At 42.9% G+C, this 22920-nt stretch overlaps 2 protein-coding genes across 16 annotated transcripts in view; one reads left to right on the forward strand and one right to left on the reverse strand.

The window, feature by feature from the left end:
• Nucleotides 1–22920, reverse strand: part of LOC309852752 (uncharacterized protein) — a 642676-nt gene that overhangs the window by 93464 nt on the left and 526292 nt on the right. The gene's annotated exons all lie outside the window — the stretch shown is intronic.
• LOC309852777 (KRAB domain-containing protein 5-like) overlaps nt 1–22920 on the forward strand; it is a gene marked incomplete at its 3' end in the record, with an annotated part of 579551 nt that overhangs the window by 7204 nt on the left and 549427 nt on the right. For 13 of the 15 annotated variants that reach the window (XR_014305376.1, XR_014305377.1, XR_014305378.1 and 10 more), the window contains exon 2: nt 20481–20576. Coding sequence is in view for 7 of the 15 variants with exons in the window: in XM_082710064.1 (XP_082566190.1) it covers nt 20481–20576 (96 nt within the window). Of the gene's footprint in view, nt 1–19967; nt 19987–20480; nt 20577–22920 lie in introns of those variants that run through there. The other 2 variants (XR_014305381.1, XM_082710068.1) reach the window with 2 other exon arrangements.

The following is a 22920-nucleotide window of genomic DNA, read 5'->3' on the forward strand; positions in this document are numbered from 1 at the left end:
GATGCCTTTCTGGGAAATGCAGCTGTCTAGGACATCCGATGCTTTTCTCATGATGTAATGTATTCCCTGATGTCCCGAGGACCAGTTGCTATTGGATGACAGAGATAACTGTACTCTTTGAGGCCCAGATGCATGGAGTGTGTGGAGAGGGGGTATTAGTTGATTTAAACATGGTGGGCATATCTTAAAGATGTCACATGACAGAGTAGATGTTGAATATGAAGAAGGTTGCCAAACAATACCAGTGAGAACCAGCCAGGTGTGTGTTCTGACTTAGTTCCTGCAGAGGTTGTCAAATTTTGTCTGGTCAGAATCACTGGGAACACTTTAAATGTGGAGCCCTTGCCCAGCCTTCTATTACCATGTCAGTTGCTCTGGGGTGCAACCCACCACTTTTCCTTTCTTACCCAGTCTCAGGTGACTATCTGGGGACTAGACCTTGCAACCCTATATCTGGGGAAACATTCATAGATGGTTTCTTCAGGAAAGGTAGTAGCCCATGGTTAATGTAGTGAGATACACAGGTGATGCTGAACATGTGGCAGGACTGAAGGCCATTCTCTGTTGCAGGGCAAGGACTGCAGACTGGGCTCTGAGGCTGGCCAGATTCACTGATGAGGCTTCCTGCTCATGCAGAGCAAGAGGTTATGTTAAATGCTTGGTCAGTGCTGCTGGCTTGGTTTTCTCCCAAGAAGCCTGTAAGAGAGGCTCTGAGGTTGTCTAGGGTCTCTGTTCAGGTGTCTAATGGTGCAGGAATGGAGGATAGGGTCAGCCATGTGAAGTGACTTAGAACATGCATAGCTACCCAGACAAAGAACAGAGAATGCCCTAGTTCAGAGCATTGGCTGGACACCCAAGTCAGTCACAGGTGCTGACAATTCCCCTTAGCCAGGTAGGTTCATCTAAACAGGGGAATAGGCAATCAGTGGACATTGGTCTGTAATGGACTCCCACCCACACTGACAGCTTTTGGTTGAAAGATTTCTACCATGACATTGGATGAATGCTACTTTGTTAAGTTCACAGAGTTTCCAGGGATGTGCCTTTGGTGTTACAGTGTGCATCTTGGGTATCTTCCAGACCTTCACAGTTGGCCCTATGGCCAATGGTTGGAATATTTTTAAAGTCAGACCTTCCAGGTACATTGACTTTGGGATTTACCCTGCATGTGACTGTGCAGCAGCACCATGTGAGCAGCAAGAGATCATAATGGAAAATGTATCTGTACTGTGGTGGCTATCTGAGACAAATCACACATGTGCTTTATACAGTATTGTCACTCTTCCTTGAAGTCATGTGGTGACCTGTGATCTGCATGAGCGTTTCCTTGATTAACGTTTTAGTTATAATTGTCATTCCACTCGTATTTGTTAATAAGAAAGCTTGGTAGTATATGATAGCATCTTGATCTTGGGTCGAGGACAGGTGAGTTTATTGTACAGGAAAACAGATGGGCTATTTTCATGGCCAAGGATCGGGCATATATGCTAGATGTTCCTTGAAGATACTGGGGTTTCCTATGCTCAGAGTCTTTAACACAAACCCACTGCATGTACAGTGTGTCCCTGTATGAGTTGGGGGTGGGCGGTTGGCCAGTGGAATTAGTGTGATGAAGATGTTTATGATGTTTTTTTTTTTTTTTTTAAGATTTTTTTAATTTATTTATTTGTCAGAGAGAGAGCGAGCGAGAGCGAGCATAGGCAGACAGAGTGGAAGGCAGAGTCAGAGGGAGAAGCAGGCTCCCTGCGGAGCAAGGAGCCCGATGTGGGACTCGATCCCAGGACGCTGGGATCATGACCTGAGCTGAAGGCAGCTGCTTAACCAACTGAGCCACTCAGGCGTCCCGATGTTTATGATGTTTGCTGTGTCATGAGCCATAAGACACTTGAATTTCAACCTGGGAACCTCTGGTCTTCTGCCAGTATTGGAACACTGTTACAGACCAATGGGTTACAGTATAGAATGTGTGTCATCTTGGAATTTTTTTTTAGATGGATTTATTTATTTATTTTTAAAGATTTTATTTATTTATTTGACAGACAGGTCACAAGTAGGCAGAGAAACAGGCAGAGAGAGAAAGGAGGAAGCAGGATCCCTGCAGAGCAGAGATCCCGAAGTTGGGTTCGATCCCAGGACCCTGGGATCATGACCTGAGACGAAGGCAGAGGCTTTAACCCACTGAGCCACCCAGGCACTCCATCATCTTGGAATTTTTATATTTATTAATATTATCCGTGTACTTTATTCAAAACAAAATAGACATTCATAGGTCTGTTTCTTGTTCATTTAAGTTGTTGTTTTGGTTGTACACATAAGTGAATACGTACAGTATTTGTATGTCACTTAGTTCACATCACATAACACCTTCTGAAAGAGACACAAATACAATGTATAGCCTGAATGTTACCAGTGTGGAATGGAGAAGGATGATGGGCAACACGAGGAAGTGGGATTGGGAAGTACAGGCTTCCGTGGGGTGAAAAGAATGCAGGGACCTCCTCCAATGGTTTTCCCATAGCATTTGATGGTGCTAGATTGTAGTTAGCTACTATTGGTGAGTATAGTATCACCTATAGTGTTGTTGAATCCCCATGTTGTACACCTACTATAATGGGACATTTTAATGTTTATATTAATAGAAAGGAAATCAAGATGGATATCAAGAAGCATATACATGTGTAGATTACTGTATTGTCTTAGGAAGTTGCAGGTAAAGAAACTAAACCTACTCTTCCAAAGAGGCTAATTCTAAGTACTCACAATAGGATAAAGTCCTAGGAAAACAAACTGATCTGTATCACAGTGGAGATAAACGTTCCTTAATGTAGAAGAGAAGGGACAGGGAAAGAGAAGCATGTGCCCAGCAGAGCAAAGAAGGGAACTAGAAGACCAAGAAGAGCCTGTGGTCCTCACAAGCAGCCCAGGAAGAGCAGGTCAGTCTGTCCATGGAAGAACAATCATTTCTGTGAGAGCTTCTTAACTCCATTTCCTTGAATTTGGTCTCTCTCCTCTCACCACTGAGGAGCATCAGGAAGGCTTTTCTTTGAAAGTGGATTTTTTGGGGAAGACCATAAAGTGCAACCAGGTTGTAAAGCTGCTTATTTTAGGCAAATTCGGTTTTCAGAGGGAAGCCTAGGTTCAAAGAAGTGTTCCTGTAGCCTGACCATGGGTATTAGTAAAAATGCAGGGGAAACTTGAAATTGATAAAGGCCATGGATGCAGTGAGGTCCAAGGTACAAAACCCAGTGTTGCACACAGAAGCAATTTGCACCTGCATTTCTTGTGAAGGAGCGAGCTATTTCCATAAATATGGTGGTAGGGGAAATTGAAGAAAGAAAAATAAGAGGAGGTCCAGAGAAGTGTGATTGGGTTAAGTTTGTTATGCAGGATTGGGTTGGCTTGAATAAAGAGTGAAGGGAAGCGAAGGACTCCATACTCACCTGTATGCTCTGCACCCCTTTTTAGGAACCTTTGAAACTATTGTGATTCAGTACTGGAATTTTGAGCGGAGCATGCATTGTTGATCAGTGGCACATGTGCAAAAAGTAGAAGCTCAGACGCCACCCAAACATCCAAATCAGACTATAAATTATAACAGGATCTTTTTGAGTTCATTGTCATTTACATTAACATTGGTAACATGCAAATCTAGCTCAGCCAGACTCCTCCATTATTCTACTCTGGACATCATGTCTGTAGGACATTAGTTTGATATCTGTGCCTTGTATGCCATAAATAAGGATATATTCTCTTCACTTTACAGATTATGTTGGGTATGGGTTATCCCATGACATCCACGTAAATTTAGGATGGATTTTGAGCTTTGTGCAAAAATAGCATTGGAGTTTTGGTAGAGATTGCATTTTGTGTAGACCATTTCAAGATTTATTGTGTTTCAATTATTCCAGTGAAAGAATATAGTTAGGTTTCCTAGGAAATGCCAAGATGAAAGAATTTATCCCAAGGAAAACCAGCAGATAAGGTTTCCTAGGAAACCTAACTATAGGTTAGGTAACTAGGATTCCTGCAGAGTATATTGCACTTTTCATTGTTTCTGGTTTGACCTCTACCCTTATGTTAAATTGGAAGCATTTATTGGGGGGTTTGCTATAAATGTATGATGTCTCTGTTTTGGGAATTGTTCTTTGTTGTGTAGAAACAAAACTAATTTTTAATGTGTTGGTTTGTGTACCAGCTTTATAAAATCCATATGAGTTTTAACAGAATTAAAATAATTAATTCTCCTAATTTCTAGGAGAAGAAATGGCAGTGGCGTAGGAGGGTCCTAGACTCATTTGTCCTGTGATGAGCACCACTAGGGAAAAGTCAAGTCATCCTAAGTTCCCCAGACATTGGGCTGAAGAGTGACAGGAGAAACTCCTCAAGTAATAATAGAAAAGAGGCCACATGAAGATGGAGATAGTGTGGAGACATGGTTTAGGGAGGAAAGGAGTATAGCATTGTAGAGGGCAGGGAGCCCCCGTTGTGTGGTCAGTGTCATGACAGAGGAGCACTCAGGGGATGCCTAAGGAGGTTTCCCAAAGCCATTGGCTTGGAGAGGGAGAAGGGCTGAATTTTATGAGTTCTTGGAACCAGCACATCTTAAAACCTGGAGGTTTAATGGTCAGCAAGTTTGGATGGGATAGAATCAAGAAGACACCTGGGTGATCCTGGAGAGAAGGCTGGCAAACAACCTGGGGGCACCAGTTGTGGAAACAGTCATCTGAAGAACACCTGGGGTTCACAGTGGGGAGAGTATTCAGTAGTCTAGGAGCACATTCCTGAGAGGAAACATTCAGTGACATGTGGCTTCCAAAACATGAGCGCCCTCTCCTGTCCTGTAGTATGAAGACTGAGCCCCACTCAGTGAGGACGCTGGCTGTCTGTCTTGCTTGCACCAGCCCTCACCCCCTGTGATCTGAGGAGACTAAGCTTCTCAGTGAGGCTTGCCTCAGGCTAAGCAAGGTCATCCCCTGTCCACATCTCAGTCTCCTGAGCAGGGATTCTGCAGGGCTGCAGTCCTAGTAGAGTTGATGTCAGGTCTCCTTTCACAATTGGAGCAGAGCTCACCTAGTTCAAACTGGCAACATTCAGGCCAGGGACCAAACACTGCCCATAGCAGGCAAGGAGAGACTCTGCAGACCACTGGTCTGAAGGATACAACAGGACACATCACTGACTTTTCTAATGGACAGAGGCAAGTAGAGACTTAGAGAAATGCCAAGATGAAAGAATTTATCCCAAGGAAAACCAGCAGATAAGAGCAAGGTCAGAGATAAAATGGAAACAGTAGTAAGAAGCTTGATGGAGAATTTAAGATTGCAATCATAAGGATACTGGAGGAGTAAAAAAACAACAGTGAGAATGTTACCACAGAGATAAGAGTTAAAAAATAATTGGGTGCTTGGTGCCTCACATGGAGAAGTACTGACTCTTGATTTCTGCTCAGATCTTGATCTCAGGGTCCTGGGATACAGGTTCAAGTCACTGTGTATTCAGTGTGATGCCTGCATGTGATTCCCTCTCTCTGTAGCTCCCACCCAAAATCATGTGATTCCCCCCTCAAATATTGTTGCCTCTTACAATTTTATTCCTACAGTCAGTTATACTTTGTCAGCTTTCACTTCTTTACTTGTCATTATAGTCAGTCTTTTTTCTGTTATTCTTTATTTAATTCATGGACTGTCAGTGTTGTTGATCTTTTCTGCCAAACAACTCTTCCTGTTCTTGATACGTTCCTTTTTTTTTTTTTTTTTTTTTTTAAGATTTTATTTATTTATTTGACAGAGAGAGATCAGAAGCAGGCAGAGAGGCAGGCAGAGAGAGAAAGAGAAGGAAGCAGGCTCCCTGCTGAGCAGAGAGCCCAATGTGGGGCTCGATCCCAGGACCCTGGGATCATGACCCAAGCCGAAAGCAGCGGCTTAACCCACTGAGCCACCCAGGTGCCCCGATACGTTCCTTTTTTACTGTACTCTTGTTTGATTCAGTTCAGTTTTCTGTTTCCATATCCTCCATTCATCTGCTAAGTTTGAGCTCATATCCTTTTTGTAATTGTTAGAGATACAGGAAAGAGATTTCTGCTACACTGAGACCATATCACAGAATTATCTCTTAGGATATATGGTCAATATGTTGTGTACCATATTACGTTTTTATGAGGAAATGTGGTCCTGATGACTCCTTGTCAGCCATCTTTCTAACTTTGTCTGAGTGACTTGATGCTTCTCTATTAGAAGTCTTCAGTATATTCTTCAGAATGTAGTAAGTGCAATAGTTTTACTTTTATTTGGTATCTTTCAGCTGTATCTTCACATGAGACCCAGAGTTTCCTGCTGGAGTGTAGCATAGAACGTTTTTTCCAGAATGGGTCAACGCACAGATACAAAGATAGTGCTGTTGAGATTTTATACTTATGCACAGACTGGGACAATGATGGGGAGAGGGAAGTGCCTCAAAGAAATCCTGGACAATACACCCAAACCAAGGAAATGGCCCTTAATGAGAATGTCACTGCCCTAAATGGTGAAGGATATAAACCGCTGCAGAAAACCTCCCTTTTTAAGTCAACTATTTCTACAGAGCAGTGTGTTTCTGTCAGCACAACCTCCAATCAGATAGTCAACCATAGCGATTTGTCAACAGACCACTTGGAACATCTGGAAAGTAACCTAGTCCATGCTGAGAGTAATGATTTGAGCCATTTGGAAAATAGGATTTGTCTGACTTTAAATCAGAGATTTAGAAATGAAGAACAAAATCCTCAGTGGGATGCATATGAGAGGAACTTCACTGAGGAGTCGACCCTACAGTATGACCAGAGGCTTTTCATTGGAGACAGAATTACTCAATGCACTGAATCTGAGGAAATACTGAAACAGGGCTCCTGTGTTCATAGATGTGTCATTGCTAGGTTTGCAGAGAACCATTATGAATGTGATAAATGTGGGGAAGGCTTTAAACCATGCTCTAACTTCAGTATACATAATGGTCACCATTTGGGAGACAGTCTTCATAAAAATAATGAATGTGGGAAAGCTCATAACCAGTCCTCCAGTGTTGCTGATCATCAGAAAATTCATGAGGGAAAAAGCCCATTCACATCTAATAAACCAGGGACCATGTTTAGTCAGTCATCCAGCCTAAACATCAATGAGATAATTCCTCAGGGAGAGGAAACTTACATCTTTAAGGAATGTGGTAAATCCTTTGACTGCCACTCAACACTATCTCAACATCAGCGAATGCATACTGGAGAAAAAGTATACAAATGCGAAGAAGGTGGTCAAAGCGCTAAGGACTGTTCATCTCTAAATGGACATTCGCAGATCTATTCTGGAGAAAAACCCTGCAAATGTCAAGAATGTGGCAAGACTTTTAACAATCACTCAAGTCTTAATAGACAGCACCAAATTGATATTGAAGGGAAAAATTACAACTGTAATGAATGTGCCAAAGCCTTTACATCATGCTCAAAACTTATTCAACATCAGCGAATTCATAGTGGAGATAAACCTTACCAGTGTCAACAATGTGGCAAGAGGTTTAACCACAGCTCAACCCTTACTCGACATCACAGAATTCATACTGGAGAGAAACCTTACCAATGTCAAGAATGTGGCAAGGCCTTTATTCGCAACTCAAACCTTATACAACATCACAGAATTCATACAGGACAGAAACCTTACCAATGTCAGGAATGTGGCAAGGCCTTTACCAGGAGGTCAGATCTTTCTCAGCATCACAAAATTCATACTGGACAGAAACCTTTCCAATGTCAGGAATGTGGCAAGGCCTTTACTAGGAGGTCAGATCTTTCTCAGCATCACAAAATTCATACTGGACAGAAACCTTACCAATGTCAGGAATGTGGCAATGCCTTTACCAGAAGGGCAAGTCTTTCTAGGCATCAGAAAACTCATAGTGAAGAGAAACCTTACCAATGTCAGGAATGTGGCAATGCCTTTAACTGGAGGTCAGGTCTTGCTAACCATAAGAGAGTTCATTGTGGAGAAAAATCTTACCAATGTGAAGAATGTGGCAAGTCCTTTAAGGACAGCCCAACTCTTATTGAACATCACAGAAGTCATACTGGAGAGAAACCTTACCAATGTCACAAATGTGACAAGAGCTTTAACCGGAGCTCAGACCTTCTTCGACATCACAGAATTCATACTGGAGAGAAACCTTACAAATGTCATGAATGTGGTAAGGCCTATGCCGTCTGTTCGCTACTTACTAGACATCAAAAAATTCATAACGGAGAGAAACCTTACCAATGTCAAGAATGTGGCAAGGCCTTTATCCACAACTCAAACCTTATACAACATCACAAAATTCATACTGGACAGAAACCTTACCAATGTCAGGAATGTGGCAATGCCTTTACCAGGAGTTCAAATCTTTCTCGGCATCAGAAAACTCATAGTGCCGAGAAACCTTAGCAATGTCACTAATGTGGCAATGCCTTTAACTGGAGGTCAGGTCTTGCTAACCACAAGAGAGTTCATTGTGGAGAAAAATCTTACCAATGTGAAGAATGTGACAAGCCCTTTAAGGACAGCACTACTCTTATTGAACATTACAGAAGTCATAATGGAGAGAAACCTTACCAGTTAAAGTGGCAGGAGCTTTAACTGGAGGTCATCCCTTATTCAACATCACAGAACTCATACTGGAGAGAAACCTTACCAATGTCAAAAATGTGGTAAGGCCTATGCCATCCCTTCACAACTTACTAAACATCACAAAATTTATAATGGAGAGAAACCTTACCAATGTCAAGAATGTGGCAAGGCCTTTATTCACAATTCAAACCTTATACAACATCACAGAATTTATACTGGAGAGAAACCTTACCAGTGTCAGGGATGTGGCAAGGCCTTTAAGGTGAACTCACACCTCAGTCAACATAACAGAACTCCTACTAGAGCGTAACCCTATAAATTCCAAAAATGTGGCAAGGCCTCTAACTGGTGCTCAAGGCTTAGTCAGCTTCAAAGAATTCATAATGGGAAGACATCTTACCAATATCAAGACTGTGGCAAGGCCTTTAACCACAACTCAGGCCTTACTCAACATTACAGAATTCATATTGGAGAGAAAACTTACCAATGTCAAGTGTGTGGCAAAGCCTTTATAAACAGCTCAACACTTACTCGACATCACAGGATTTATACTGGAGAGAAACCTTACCAAAGTCAAGAATGTTAGGCGGGGCTCCTGGGTGGTTCAGTTGGTTGAGTGACTTCTTTAGCACAGGTCATGATCCCAGACTTCCTGGATTGAGTACCACATCCGGCTCCCAGCTCCTTGGGGAGTCTGCCTCTCCCTCTGACCTTCTCTCTCATGCTCTCTCTCACTCATTCTCTCTCAAATAAATAAATTTTTAAAAAATCCTTAAAATTAAAAAAAAAAAAAGAATATTGTTAGGCCTTTACATGCACTCAGTCCTCACTAAACATCATAATATTCATACTAGATAGAAGGTTTGCCAGTGTATAGAATGTAAGAACAGGGGCACCTGGGTGGCTCAGGCGGTTATGGGGCTGCCTTCAGCTCAGGTCATGATCCCAGGGTCCCGGGGTTGAGCTCTGCATCGGGCTCTCTGCTCAGTGGCCAGCGTGCTTCTCTCTCTCCCTGTGACTGATCCTCCTCTCTACTTGTGTTCTCTCTCCATCTCTCTGTCAAATACATAAATAAAATCTTAAAAAACAAAAGAAAAAGAGAATGTGAGCAAAGTTGATTAAAGACCGGTCATGGATTCATGCCTACGAGAGAATTCATATTAGATAATAACCTCACAAATAAAACCAGTGTAGCAAGGCCTTTGTCCAGCATGCATGCCTTCTAAACAGAGAATTCATACTGGAAAGACACCAGATGAATAATGTGGCCAAACCTCTAGTAGGTACACAACTCTTAATGCACATCACAGAATTCATCCTGCAGAGAAGATTATGGATGTAATGAAAGTGAGATTGCCTAAGGACTGCTCCCTCCTCACTCCATATGAGAGATTTTAAATAGGAGAGTTAGTGTACAAATACTAAGAATGTGTCTGACCTCTCAGTGGGACTCCCAACTTTCTTCACATCATTGTTTTCATACAGGAGTGAAAGTATGAGATGTAAATAACATGGTCAAGCCTGTAACTGGAATTCAGTTTTTACTCCATATGTCATAATGCATACTAGACTCATACCCTTGGAGCATCGTGAATGTGGAGAGGCCTTCATTTTAGTATACATTGGAGCACACACCAGAGAGTGCATTAAGGAAAGTCAATCGAAAGTTAGCAATGTTTAGAGAACTATTGAACATCAGATGCCAAAGAATGTTACAGGAATCAAGCCAATGGAATATATTATTCACCCTACTCAGACATTACCCTGCATGAAAATAGTGATTATAAGGAGAAATCAGACTTGAACACTTAGAAAATGTATATAGTAGTCTGTTGAACAGATTTAGGGGATGGACTTTTTCATATATATAAGGATTTCAGTCTTTTTAAATGTTTACATTAACCCTATTTGAGATTTGTGATTAACAATATTAATGTATTTCCTCTGAAATCACTCTCGAAAATTTCTCTGTTCCTCATGTGTATAAGAATATGGGGCTGATTGTTGCTACATCAAAGATATTAGATGTCCTGCTCCATTAAGTGGGACTCATTTGTACCTAATTTTCCATGGAAGAGGACTGTATGATTTACAACATATGAAGTACATCTCAGTGGAGATGGTGCTTACGGTTATAACACTGATGTAAGATTCCATGGGATAGGTGTTCAGAGCACACACTTCTGCATGTATTGACACTAAAGAACTTCCTCAATATTAGAAATAGGACATTTTCCTTATTGTTCTTTAAGAAAAAAGAGGTAGCCATGCAGTGGACTCTGAATGTATCTTCCTAAGTGCAATCGTTAAAGAGTATGACTTGATGTGGTTAAATGAGAAAATCCTGACAGATGACTGCAGGAGGGTAGCTAACTATTCCATACAATGCCCTACGACTGCACATACACATTTTTGAGCAATGTATCTCAATCCTGAAATTTTGGAAATAAGTACTCCCACATCCTTATGAGAACACTTGAATACTTTTGCATAGGTGTGTTCTGTATTTCAAAAGGAGACAATAGAGTGGATTTGATATGTATTACTTACTCAGTGTATGTATGAAATTAATGTATTTTCATTAATAAAACTGTTTTTTCTTTAAAAGATTTTAATTATTTTGTTGACAGAAAGAGATCACAAGTAGGCAGAGAGCCAGGCAGAGTGAGAGGAGGAAGCAGGCTCTGGTGGAGCAGCGAGCTCAATGTGGGGCTGGATCCCAAAGATCCTGGGATCATGACCAGAGCCAAAGGCAGAGGCTTTAACCCACTGAGCCACCTATGTGCTTCAATAAAACACTGGTGTTTAACATATGGATATGAGTATGTCATGAATGATGTGCTATTCTACGTCTAGCGTTCATCTATTTCATTGAGGGTTGTAGGATCTGATCAAATCAATCACCTCTTTGGTACTGGAGTAAAACAATATACCTAGGACACCATTTTCCCAGTGCTCTGAAGGTTTAAGGGATATGTGATTATTTTTCCCCAGTCTATGCTATGATTTTCTCCTCTTTGTGAATAGGATGATATTACTGTGTATTATGTGTATTACCAAGCTTTGTGACATAGAGGTATTATTGGTGTTTTAGCTCATGTACTCCATGATACTGCTATTTGGCATTGATTTTGTGTAGCCAGTAGTGTTGTCAGGGCCTTGTACTGACAGGAGCCTTTCTCACTAGTGCATTCCCAACTCAGCATGCTATGGGGTGACAAATTAGTGGAACATCTCATATGACATCTGTACTCTATCCTAGTGAGCCACCATCACTCCTTTCTTCCAATGACTTCCTTCCCATGTCCCATAGAGAAGACTCCCCCTCCACCAGAGCTTCCCTAAGTGTGTTTTAGTCAGAATAACATATTCTGGACATAGACTTGTGACTCTATAGTACTGTCCCTTGGCCCCAAATGAAAGCAGGTGCCCCACATCCTGCATTGAGGGTTGTTTTCATGTGTCTGTGAGGTACACATGCGCATATGACCACGTTATGTATGTCATAGATACCCCATAAGAAAGAGAAATATTTCCCAATTGGAGTGATGTGGTAGCCCAGGAAGAGACAAAAAAATATTTAAGAGAAGGAGTTAGCATGTAAAGGAGGACAACTGTGCTGAGTTTCCCACGTGACTTCCTAGATGTAAAAAAATAACTACTACTTGTTTTATGACCTACCTATCTACAGATCTCTAGTTGTGTTAACCCTCACTTTTCTTTCTAGCTCCATCAGAACCACAACTGTTCTCTTTTACCTGTGTTGTGGAAAGCATGTCTTCAGAAGATGCTTAATTGAGATTAGACCGATGGACAGCCAATGGGTATTAAGGCATTTAGAACAGGGATGTGGGAATTCAATCTAAGTGAAATTTGAGGAAGGCACCATCCTTTGAGAGAAGGACAAGACTTATAAAAAGGAAATGTGAGTAAATTTTTCCCATGTGGGTAGGGACCTTTAGTCACTGCAGAGGCACAGGCAGCTCTTGCTTGTGTCAGTTGATGAATACTTGTCATGGGGAGAAGAGATGGCTAATGTGGTTTTCTCAAGAGTGGGTAAGTTCTGCCTTATCCTAATGATTTGATGGACCTCCTGCGTCTTCCTGAGGACTAATGCTGTTGGATGTCAGTGATGACTGTACTTCCCTGCCTAGATCCATGACAAGTTATGGAGGAGGGTGTTTGATGATGCAGTCATGTGGGCAGCTTTAAGATGTCACCTGGTAGAATATATGTTTGAGATGAAGAAGCCACCTGGACAGTGGAAAGGCTGGATCAGCTGGGTATGTGCTGCGGTTGCTCCCTCGTTTCCCAGGTAGGTAACCCCAGTCAAGGTCAGATCCAGTGTGGTTGGGAGATCCTTCAGGAAAGCTATTTCCCTTCTGTGCCAAACCTTCCTCCCTTCTTCAGTGCCATCATGAATGTAGTACTAGGGGTGTCTGGGTGGCTCAGTCATTAAGGATCTGCCTTAGGCTCAGGTCATGAGCCCTGCATTAGGCTCCCTGCTCAGTGGTGAGTTGGTTTTTGTCTCTCCTCTGCCCATCACCACCCAGCACCACAAATGCCTCTCTCATTATCTCAAATAAAATATATTTCTTAGAGATTTTATTTATTTATTTGACAGAGAGAGGGAGTTCTCTAGTAGGCAGAGTGAGAAGGGAAAGCTTGTTCCCTGTTGAGCAGGGAGCCTGACATGGGGATCCATCCCAGGACCCTGAGATCATGAGCCAAAGGCAGAAGCCCAACCCTCTGAGTCTCACAGACACCACAGCAGTTGATACTGATAGAGTTGCCTAGGGGCACCTGGGTGGCTCAGTGGGTTAAAGCCTTTGCCTTTGACTCAGGTCATGATCCCAGGGTCCTGAGATTAAGCCCAGCATGGGGCTCTCTGCTCATCAGGGAGCCTGCTCCCCCCAACCCCCGCCTCTGCCTCTTGTGCCTACTGCTCTGCATACTTGTGATTTCTCTCTCTCTGTCATATAATTAAACAAAATCTTAAAAAAAACAAAAAAGACTTACCTAGAACAGACACATGAAAAATGTTCGTCATCATTAACCATCAGGGAGATTCAAATCAAAACCACATTGGGATACCACCTTACACCAGTTAGAATGGCCAAAATTAACAAGACAGGAAACACCAAGTATTTCAGAGGATGTGGAGAAAGGGGAACCCTCTTACACTGTTTGTGGTAATGCAAGTTGGTGCAGCCATGTAGGAAAACAGTGTGGAAATTCCTTGAGAAATTAGAAATAGAGCTTTCCTATGACCTTGCAATTGCACTCCTGGGTCTTTACCCCAAAGATACAGACATAGGGAAATGAAGGGCCATCTGTACTCCAATGTTCATAGCAGCCATGGCTACAGTCACCAAAGTGAGCAACAAGCCAAGATGACCTTCAACTCATGAATGGACAAAGAGGATGTGGTCCATATATACATATATATATATATATATATACATATATATGTATACACACACACACACACACACACACACACACATATGTGTGTGTGTGTGTGTGTGTGTGTGTGTATGGTGGTGTATATATGGTCCATATCTACAATGGTCCATATATACAATGGTGTATTATGCCTCCATCAGAAAAGACGAATACCCAACTTTTGTATCAACATGGTCAGGACTGGAGGAGATTATGCTGAGTGAACTAAGTCAAGCAGAGAGAGTCAATTATCATACGATTTCACTTATTTGTGGAGCATAAGGAATAACATGGAGGACATTGCATGATGCAGACAAGTTAGTCGGGGGGCATAAGAAGGGGAGATGAAGCATGAGAGACAAACTGAGGGTTTTGGAGGGGGTGGGTGGGAAGTTGGGTGAGCCTGAAGTTGGGTATTAAGGAGGGCACGTATTGCATGGAGCACTGGGTGTGGTGCATAAACAATCTTTGAAAAGTGAAAAAGTGAATTAAAAAAAAAAAAGTGGTCCACCTGGAGGGACAAACATTGTTTCATAAATATTTAGTCTTTCTCTGAATACAATCCCCTCCTTGGGAATTCTAAGTCCTACTTCCTCCTCCTCAAGTCACAGTGACACAGAAGTCTCACCTTCTCTTTGAGCCTCATGTCTTTCTCATGCCCATACTTAAGAACTTGTTTTTTCTAGTGAAACTGTCTGATGTCATTGAGAACAGCGCAGGAAAAACAAATATTCCTCTCCTCACATTCATTCTGTTGTGTGAACTGACCTCCATGCTTCAGACCCGGAACAGAACGTACAGACAGAACTCGGGATCAAGGGCAGCGGGAGCTTCATTGCTTTGCCAGCCAAGGAGGCCTCAGCAGGTCAGGGCATGAAACCTGCAGAGGAAGGGGCTGTGGTTTGTAGGAAAATACTGGATTATGTCCGAATTCCAGAAGAATTTTATCTGTGTTGCCAGTGCTGTTAATCATGTTGTTGGGGTGGAACCAGGTTCCTGAAACAAAGGGCTGAGAAGTGAGGAGAAGAGGTTTGTGGAGAAGAGAAAGGTTACTTATTTGGAAATGGAGTCTCACTGAAGCATTAATTTCTTTTTTCTTTGTTCAACCTGATGTTTTCCAAGTGGTTTTCATTCAGTCAGCAAGACAAAGGTTGTAAGAAAACTGCATACTTTACAGTGAGAAAGCACTCAGTGTTTTCTGGAATGGCTAAAATAAAGAAAAAGGATAACATCCAATTTTCCTGAGAATGCTGAGAATTAGAATTCTCGTATATCGCTGATGGGAGGGTAAAAAGTAGATGGACTGTGGACAACTGTGTGGCAGGTCCTTATGAACAGAAAAACCTACTGAAGGGCTCTTTGTTACCCAAAAATATGTCTTCTTGGCCTGAGCATTATTTTTGGCTGGGTATTTTGAATCAAAGGCAGATAAAGGAAAAGCTCTGAAATCCTGTGTTACTTTGAAAGAGACATTTGCATTTATACAGGAAATTTCAGTCTGTCAGGTATTTCCCTTTGTGTAGCAGAAAGAGGGAGAGGGTGTCAGTCTCCCAAAACTCTGATGTTGGAGAAGGCTGGGCTCAAACTCTGCTCCCAGCCCCAGCCTTGGTTCCCCTGCTTGACCTGGTCACCTCCCCAGTTCCTTCCCAGCAGGGTCACCTGTGGAGTTTCAGAAAGGATCTTCTCTACTGGGCTCCCCCTCAGATTCTGTCTACACTGTTGTGTTAATTAAGGGCTCCAGGAGATTCTCAGGGAGGCCAGGGGGGAGTCTGAGGGCTTTTGGTGGGTTTCTGAGAGTGGATTTGCTGCTTTGGTCCAGGAGAGGTGACAGGGTCTCTGCTCCGTGAGTCTGGGAGAGTCGGGTCCCTGCAGCCCACAGTTCTGATGCTGATGCTGAAGTTGTGAGTGGCGGTGGGAGGGGACCCCTCCCTCCCCACAAAGCAGGTGAGGAAAATGCAGGGATGGGTGTCCTCACGGGAGCTCACAGTTTCTGAGCTGCTCCTGACACAAAGGACTGGGAAGTTGGGCCTTTTCTGCATCTCCAAGTCCTGCCCGCGGGCAAGCAGTGTGAGGAGAAGGAGCTCTTGTGCTGGATTTCAGGGCATTTTCTCCTGATGCAGCTGTGATTTCCCACAGATCCCTCATGAGGACGGAATCTAGAGGTGGAGGTGAAGGCAGAAATGGCCGGTTCTCAGGTGAGCCTGGTGTCCCCGCGGAGCCGTGTCCTCTGTTTCTCCGCAGACCCTCGCGTTTAGAAGCTGCAGATGGGGATGCCTTGAGTCTGGGTGCTTCTGGCTTCTGTGTTCACCTGTTTTCCAGAAGTGATACTCATGGTTAGTTCTTTAGAATGCTTCTCTATGTCCCAGAGCATTTTGTCCTGTCCCAAACCTGGCTTTGATAGGGCATCAGCTGTTGTCACTTTGAATTAAAGTCCCATGAGGAGTGACAATATTCCATTGGTGGCAGATCCGGAGGGGAAGGTGTCAAGTTCGGGATTCCTGTGGCTAATGAGGTCTGGTCCTGGGATATCAGAGAGGGAAATCATTTCTCATTTGGGCTCATCTGGATTTTCAATCAGCTGTGTGCAGCCGGGGAGAAAGGAAATGTAGATATGAACGTGGTGGGCATGAGTCCAGAAAAATGTGGAAAGTTCTCATTCTAAAATATGAGTGTGGGGGCGCCTGGGTGGCTCAGTGGTTTAAGCCTCTGCCTTCAGCTTGGGTCATGATCTCAGAGTCCTGGGATCGAGCCCCGCATCGGGCTCTCTGCTCGGCAGGGAGCCTGCTTCCCCCTCTCTCTCTGCCTGCCTCTCTGCCTACTTGTGATCTCTCTCTGTCTATCAAATAAATAAATAAAAATCTTTAAAAAATTAAAAAAAAAATATGAGTGTGTACATCTCTCCACCTTTAGCATGTGAAAGTCCACTAGAGGAGGGTACCTGAAAATCTCAGTCGACTAAGCTTGGACTGTTGGTCGTAGTTCAGGTTGGGATCTCAGGGTCCTGGGCTGGTATCCTCACTTCTGGCTCTGTGCCCAAAGGGGAGTCTACTTGACATTCTCTTCTCCCTCTTCTGCCAGCCTCCATCTTTTCTAAAGTATAAATAAATCTTGGGGACCAGGGTGGTTCTGTTGGCTAAGAGTCTGCTTTCTGCCTCCAGCTCAGGTCCTGAACTTGAGGCCCTGGGATCCAGCCCCACAGCAAGCTCCAAAATCGGCCAGCACCCTCCTCTCCTGCTGCTCCTCTACCTGTTTGTGCTCTCTCTCTCACTCTCTTTGAAAGACATACAATCTTTTTAAACAATTGTATTTATTTGTAAGAAAAGAGTAAGAGCACAAGTAGGGTGAACAGTGGGCAGAGGGAGAAGGCTCCCTGCTGAGCAAGGAAACCCCCCACCGGTGTGAGAGACATTCTTGAGCCAAAGGCTGATGCCCAACTTACTGAGCCACCCAGGCATTCCAATAAATAAAATCTTTAAAAAGAAGGTTATATAGGGGCACCTGGGTGGCTCAGTGGGTTGAGCCTCTGCCTTGGGCTCAGGTAATGATCTCGGGGTCCTGGGATCAAGACCCACATCGGGCTCTCTGCTTGGCATGGAGCCTGCTTCCTCCTCTCTCTCTGCTGCCTCTCTGCCTACTTGTGATCTCTGTCTGTCAAATAAATAAATAAAATCTTAAAAAGAAAAAAAAATTACATAAATCTTTAGGATTTAAAATTTTAAAAAGACTAAACTGGCTATTTCTAGCACAGGGACACTGTGCTGTCTCAGTGTAGTGTCTCTGTCAGTTGCCTGGGGCCCCAAGACGAGGGTCCGTGATTGGCTGGAAGCCCATCCCGCAGCACTGTCAGAATTCCCCCGAGGCAGGACAAAGGCTGGAGAAGTTAATTGAATACCTAAAAGACCAGCAGGCAGAAGGGCACAAGAGAGCTTGTCTGCAAGGAACAGTGAGTAGGGGTGTTTCTTAAAGGGGAGGTATGGGGAACATGTGGAACCTTCCCAGTTTTGGTCATCATACTTGGTTTCAGAAGCCCATTGGTTCATTACAGCCTTGGGAATGTTAAGGTGGGTCCCCCGCTGGGCCTGTCTGGACTCAGCCAAGTGGTCACTGGGGGCCCTCGCTCCACTCCTTTGCTCAAGCCTGCTTACCTAAAAGCAGCCTCTACAGATCCTATAGTGATTGAATTGAGTATGTATATCCAGTGTATTTCCAAAATTAGGTTTATATTCTGACTTCCTGTTTCCAGTCTACAGTCTACAGAAAAGCACCAGCAGTGGTGTGTCCTTAGGTACTGAAAGCAGTTTGTTTCCATTGAGCTGATGTAAACTTCTTTTATTGGCTTGGTGCTGTCTGCCAGATCCTCCCCTATAATATTCCTATTTTCTCTCCTGTCATTTGTAAGGAACTTAGGATACTGAGGAATATGCAGGAACTATCCCATTTCAGGTATAAACTTCATTCATCTCAGTTTCTCTTACTTGTAGGTTTCTCTCTGTCTCTGACTCTCTCTCTCTCTCTTTCTCTCTCTCTTTTTTTTTTTTTTTTTTTGGATTAAACATTTTCTCAGTTGAGAGAGAGAGAGCACATGACTGAGGAAAGGGGAAGAGGGAGAAGCAGATTCCCCACTGAGTGGGGAGCCTAACTCAGGCCTCCATCCCAGGATTCTGGGATCATGACCTGAGCTGAAGGCAGACCCTTAAACAACTGAACTATCCAGGGACCCCTTGCTTAGGCTTTCTGATGAGGAGAACAAAGTCAAAAGATGTGTGGATAAAATTAAATTTCCATCAACTTCAAGTCTGTTTTTTTTTTTTTTAATATTTATTTATTTATTTATTTATTTTTTTGACAGAGAGATCACAATTAGGCAGAGCAGCAGACAGAGAGGGGAAGCAGGCTCCCTGATGAGCAGAGTCCAATGTGCATCTCCTGATCCCAGATCCCAAGGATCATGTCTGAGCTGAAGGCAGAGGCTTAACCTACTGAGCCACCCATGCACCCCTCCAGTCTGTTGATAAATACCTGAGAAAGGCAGAGTAGGACATTCCTCAGGGAACCCACAACTGCCTCAAGGTTAATATTTTGTTGGATGCAAAAAGCAGCCTTAACTTGACACTAGCCAGACCTCTAGGACCTTGTAATTCCTCTTTAACATATGAAAATTGCTTTGGAAACTTCTTGAACTCTATTTCCCAAATGTAGCTTGGCCATCATCCTTCAGGGTTGTGGCCCACTGATAGATATCTGGAGGGTCTCCTGACTAAAGTGTTGCTAAATAGTGAGTGGCCTTTTCAAAACTCCAGCTGGGAGGCCCTGAGGGTCCTGGAAACTTGCTTCCAAATTCCTTAGAGCCTCCTGCTATCCCTCACCTCCTCCCCACCTGAAAGCATTGAACCAGTCACTGCTCCCGTTCCTCTCCCCTTGCATTAGGACCACAGTGTTTGTACCACAGGTATCTCAACAATTCCTTCATTATTCACTCCAGAAGCCCAGTATTTCACATCAGAAACTTGTCAGGAATTTCTTGACCATTGGCTCTTCTCCCACATCCCAATACTTTGCACTGGACAAGGAGGGTTGTCATCTCTGTGTAGTCGATAGAGTTGAATTCTGGGAGTGAAAGTTCTCAACCAGGCAGCTCCTTGCCACATAGGTTTTTCTTTAACTCCACACCCATGTCAGAGAGAAGGAAAGGTCCAATCTGGTTCTAGGTGGTGACACTTTCTGTTTCATTTTAGGGACCATCGTGAACTGTGTCAATGGCCACTTGGTGACTGTGTTTTTTTATTACAGGGACAGCTGTCCTTCAGGGATGTGGCCATAGAATTCTCTGAGGAGGAGTGGGGATGCCTGGCCCACTCTCAGCAGGAACTGTACAGGGATATGAAGCTGGAGAACTATGGACACCTCCTCTTCTTGGGTTAGGAAGACTCTTTCCAGATTTCCCAACCCTCACTGAGGGTTTTGTTCTTCTTGTGAAGACTGTCTCTTGGGAGATTTCACTTTGAATGAGGTGAAATCAGATCCAGGCAGAAAGGGAAATAAGTAGGGGCTTGTAGATGGAGAGAAAAATCTTCATGATGCTTCCTTTTCAGCCTTGGCTTCTCCTTCCTCAAGGTAACATCAACCCTGATATAGTTGAGTGGCAATTCTAAACACTTAGTGGCATAGAATGGTGCTTCTCACATCTTAAACTGAAATTTCCTCTTCTTATTACCATGTCTACTACTTGGAAGTGGAGGTCAGGATGTGAACATTGTAAATGCCTCCAATATGTTCTAAAGGGACTGTTGGGTCATAGCTTTTGGGAAACCATTTTCTAGAATTCTACAGTGTCCCCTCTTCGCTGAACCCAAGCCTGATGGAAAGTTAGAATTGACAGCAATAGTCATTTTCCTTTTTTCTCATAAACAGGTCTCCTTCTGTCAAAGCCAGTCTTGATCATGTTTTTGGAGCAAGAGAAGCAGCTCTGGGATGTGAAGAGAAAGGAGACTGGAGGCTTCCATCCAGGTATGTGGGAATGATTGAGGCAGATGACAGAGGGGAGATCCAAGTCTGAGGGAGGAAGGTAGACCTTAACCAGTGGTTTGATTAGTTCTCTTTGAAGGAATGTCAGTTGGAGACTTGCCCAGTTTTATGTCTCTCTCTTTCCCAGAGGAACGTCTGCTCTCTAATATTATCAAGTTCTTGCGTTCTTTAGGGATTCTCCTTCAGCTTCAGTGATGGTCTGTCACATCCACAGGGAGGGCCAGTAGACTCTCCTTGGAGTGGGAGGGCCTCCATAATCCTCCTCCATTGCTGTGAGGGCCCTGGGGAAGTCATCCTATTTCTGAGGACCTGTACGCTACAGACTTTGTCAATTCTGGTTTTCATCATGGGACAAGTAGATCAGCGTAGTTGTATGCACACTGGGGTTTGGTGGGGAAATTCCTGGAACACTGGAGACAGATTTTTAATGTTTTCTGGCTTTTGCTTTCTAATATTATGGAGGGTTTAATCTTAGTCTTACAAAATTGAGTTTCAGTAACTTCAGATAACAAAGCACCACCCTAAAATGAGAAAATGTACTGCTTTATTTCCCTTCAAAAGTCCTTTTCCTTTTTCTTTTTCTTTCTTTCTTTTTTTACATATAGAAATTTCTACTCTATGAGTTCCATTCCTCAGTGGGGAAGTAATGTAATGTCTCTATTTGTTTCCTAGAATTCCTACATAACAAATGCTACTGGGGAACTAGCACATTTAGAACTTGAACTTGTAGACTTTAATAAAGTCTCATTTATTACTTTGTTTTTTTAATAATTGCATCATCATTTGATTCTCTCTTGTGTGAACTTCTTGTGACTTCATCATGTGTGTTTTCACTTTTTCATTAGTTTTACATGAGATATATCTCTGAATTTTTTACATCAAATGTCCTGATATAACATGGACATGTGTTTATAAGAAGTGAATTAGACAGTTAGTAATATTTCCATATAGTTTGTTTAAAAATTTTATTTCTTGGGGAACCTGGGTGACTCAGTGAGTTAAATCCTCTGCCTTTTGCTCAGATAATGATCCCAAGGTTCTGGGATCGAGCCCCGCGTCGGCTCTCTACTCTGCGGGGAGCCTGCTTCCTCTTCTCTCTCTGCCTGCCTCTGCCTACTGATGATCTCTTTATTTATTAAATAAATAAAATCTTAAAAAAAATATTTCTTTGAGTCGCACAGAGAGAGAGAATGAGTGGGGAAAAGGTAAAAGAAGAGGGTGAAGCAGACTTCCTGCTGAGCAGGGAGCTCATTGTGGAGCTGGATCCCATAACCTTGAGCTCATGTCCCGAACTGAAGGAACCTGCTTGACTGATTGAGCCCCCATGTACCCCAGACCTCCATTTTGAAATATCCTTGTGTTCAGTAATGCAATGTTGCTTCATTGGAAACTAATCATGAGCTTTTTCTTCTACTTTGCTCAGAATGTATTAGAATTTAACCCCAAATATTAATTTATTTGTTACAGGAAGAGAATTTTCAGCTCAGTATATTTCAGGACTATATGAGTATAACTCAAAATGAATGGGCTTTATGCTTTTTGCCAGTAAATTATGTGTGTCTTTGTCTTGTGTTTGTATGTCACACATATTTACCATGTGACCCCTACTTTTTCTTTCCTTGCGGAGTGGTCAGTGAATGTTGTACTATGTCTTGATGAGTTGTCATCAAGGTAGAGTTAATTTTGGAGTGCCTGGGTGGCTCAGTAAGTTGAGTGTCTGCCTTGGCTTGGGTTATGATCTCAGGGTCCTGTGATCAAGCCCCGCACCAGGCTCTCTGCTCAGCGGGGAGCCTGCTTCCCCCCTCTCTGCCTGCCTCTCTGCCTACTTGTGATCTCTCTCTGCCTGTGTCAAATAAATAAATAAAAACTTCAAAAAAGAAAGATAGACTTAATTTTACCATGTATTTGTTGGTGAATTTTATTCTCTCTGCATGAGAGAAAGACTTTTAGAATTCATAGTAATTCTGAAGCATTTTATACCTCTGTATCATGTTTCTGTATGAAATTCAAAACATACATTTTATCTTTAATTGTGGCATTAATACCCATGGTAGGCCCTGGTACTTTCTCATTGGCTTTTGTGTGTTCTGTGAGTATTTTCATTGTGGTTTCCTTAGAGATTCCTTAAAACAGCTTAGCTGTAAATTGAACCATTTAAAACTCATAGTGTCAATTCCATAGATATGGAATTCTTCCTGTCCCCACCCCTGCACCCACTTTGCTACTGATGTCACAGATTCTTTTTGTTGTGTACTATATGACCTACATTGATGATTTTTACACTTTTTTTTTTTTTTAACAAAACTGTGGGGGCCTGGGTGGCTCA

The sequence above is a fragment of the Mustela nivalis genome (genome assembly GCF_964662115.1).
Source record: "Mustela nivalis genome assembly, chromosome: 18".
Lineage (NCBI taxonomy): Eukaryota > Metazoa > Chordata > Mammalia > Carnivora > Mustelidae > Mustela > Mustela nivalis.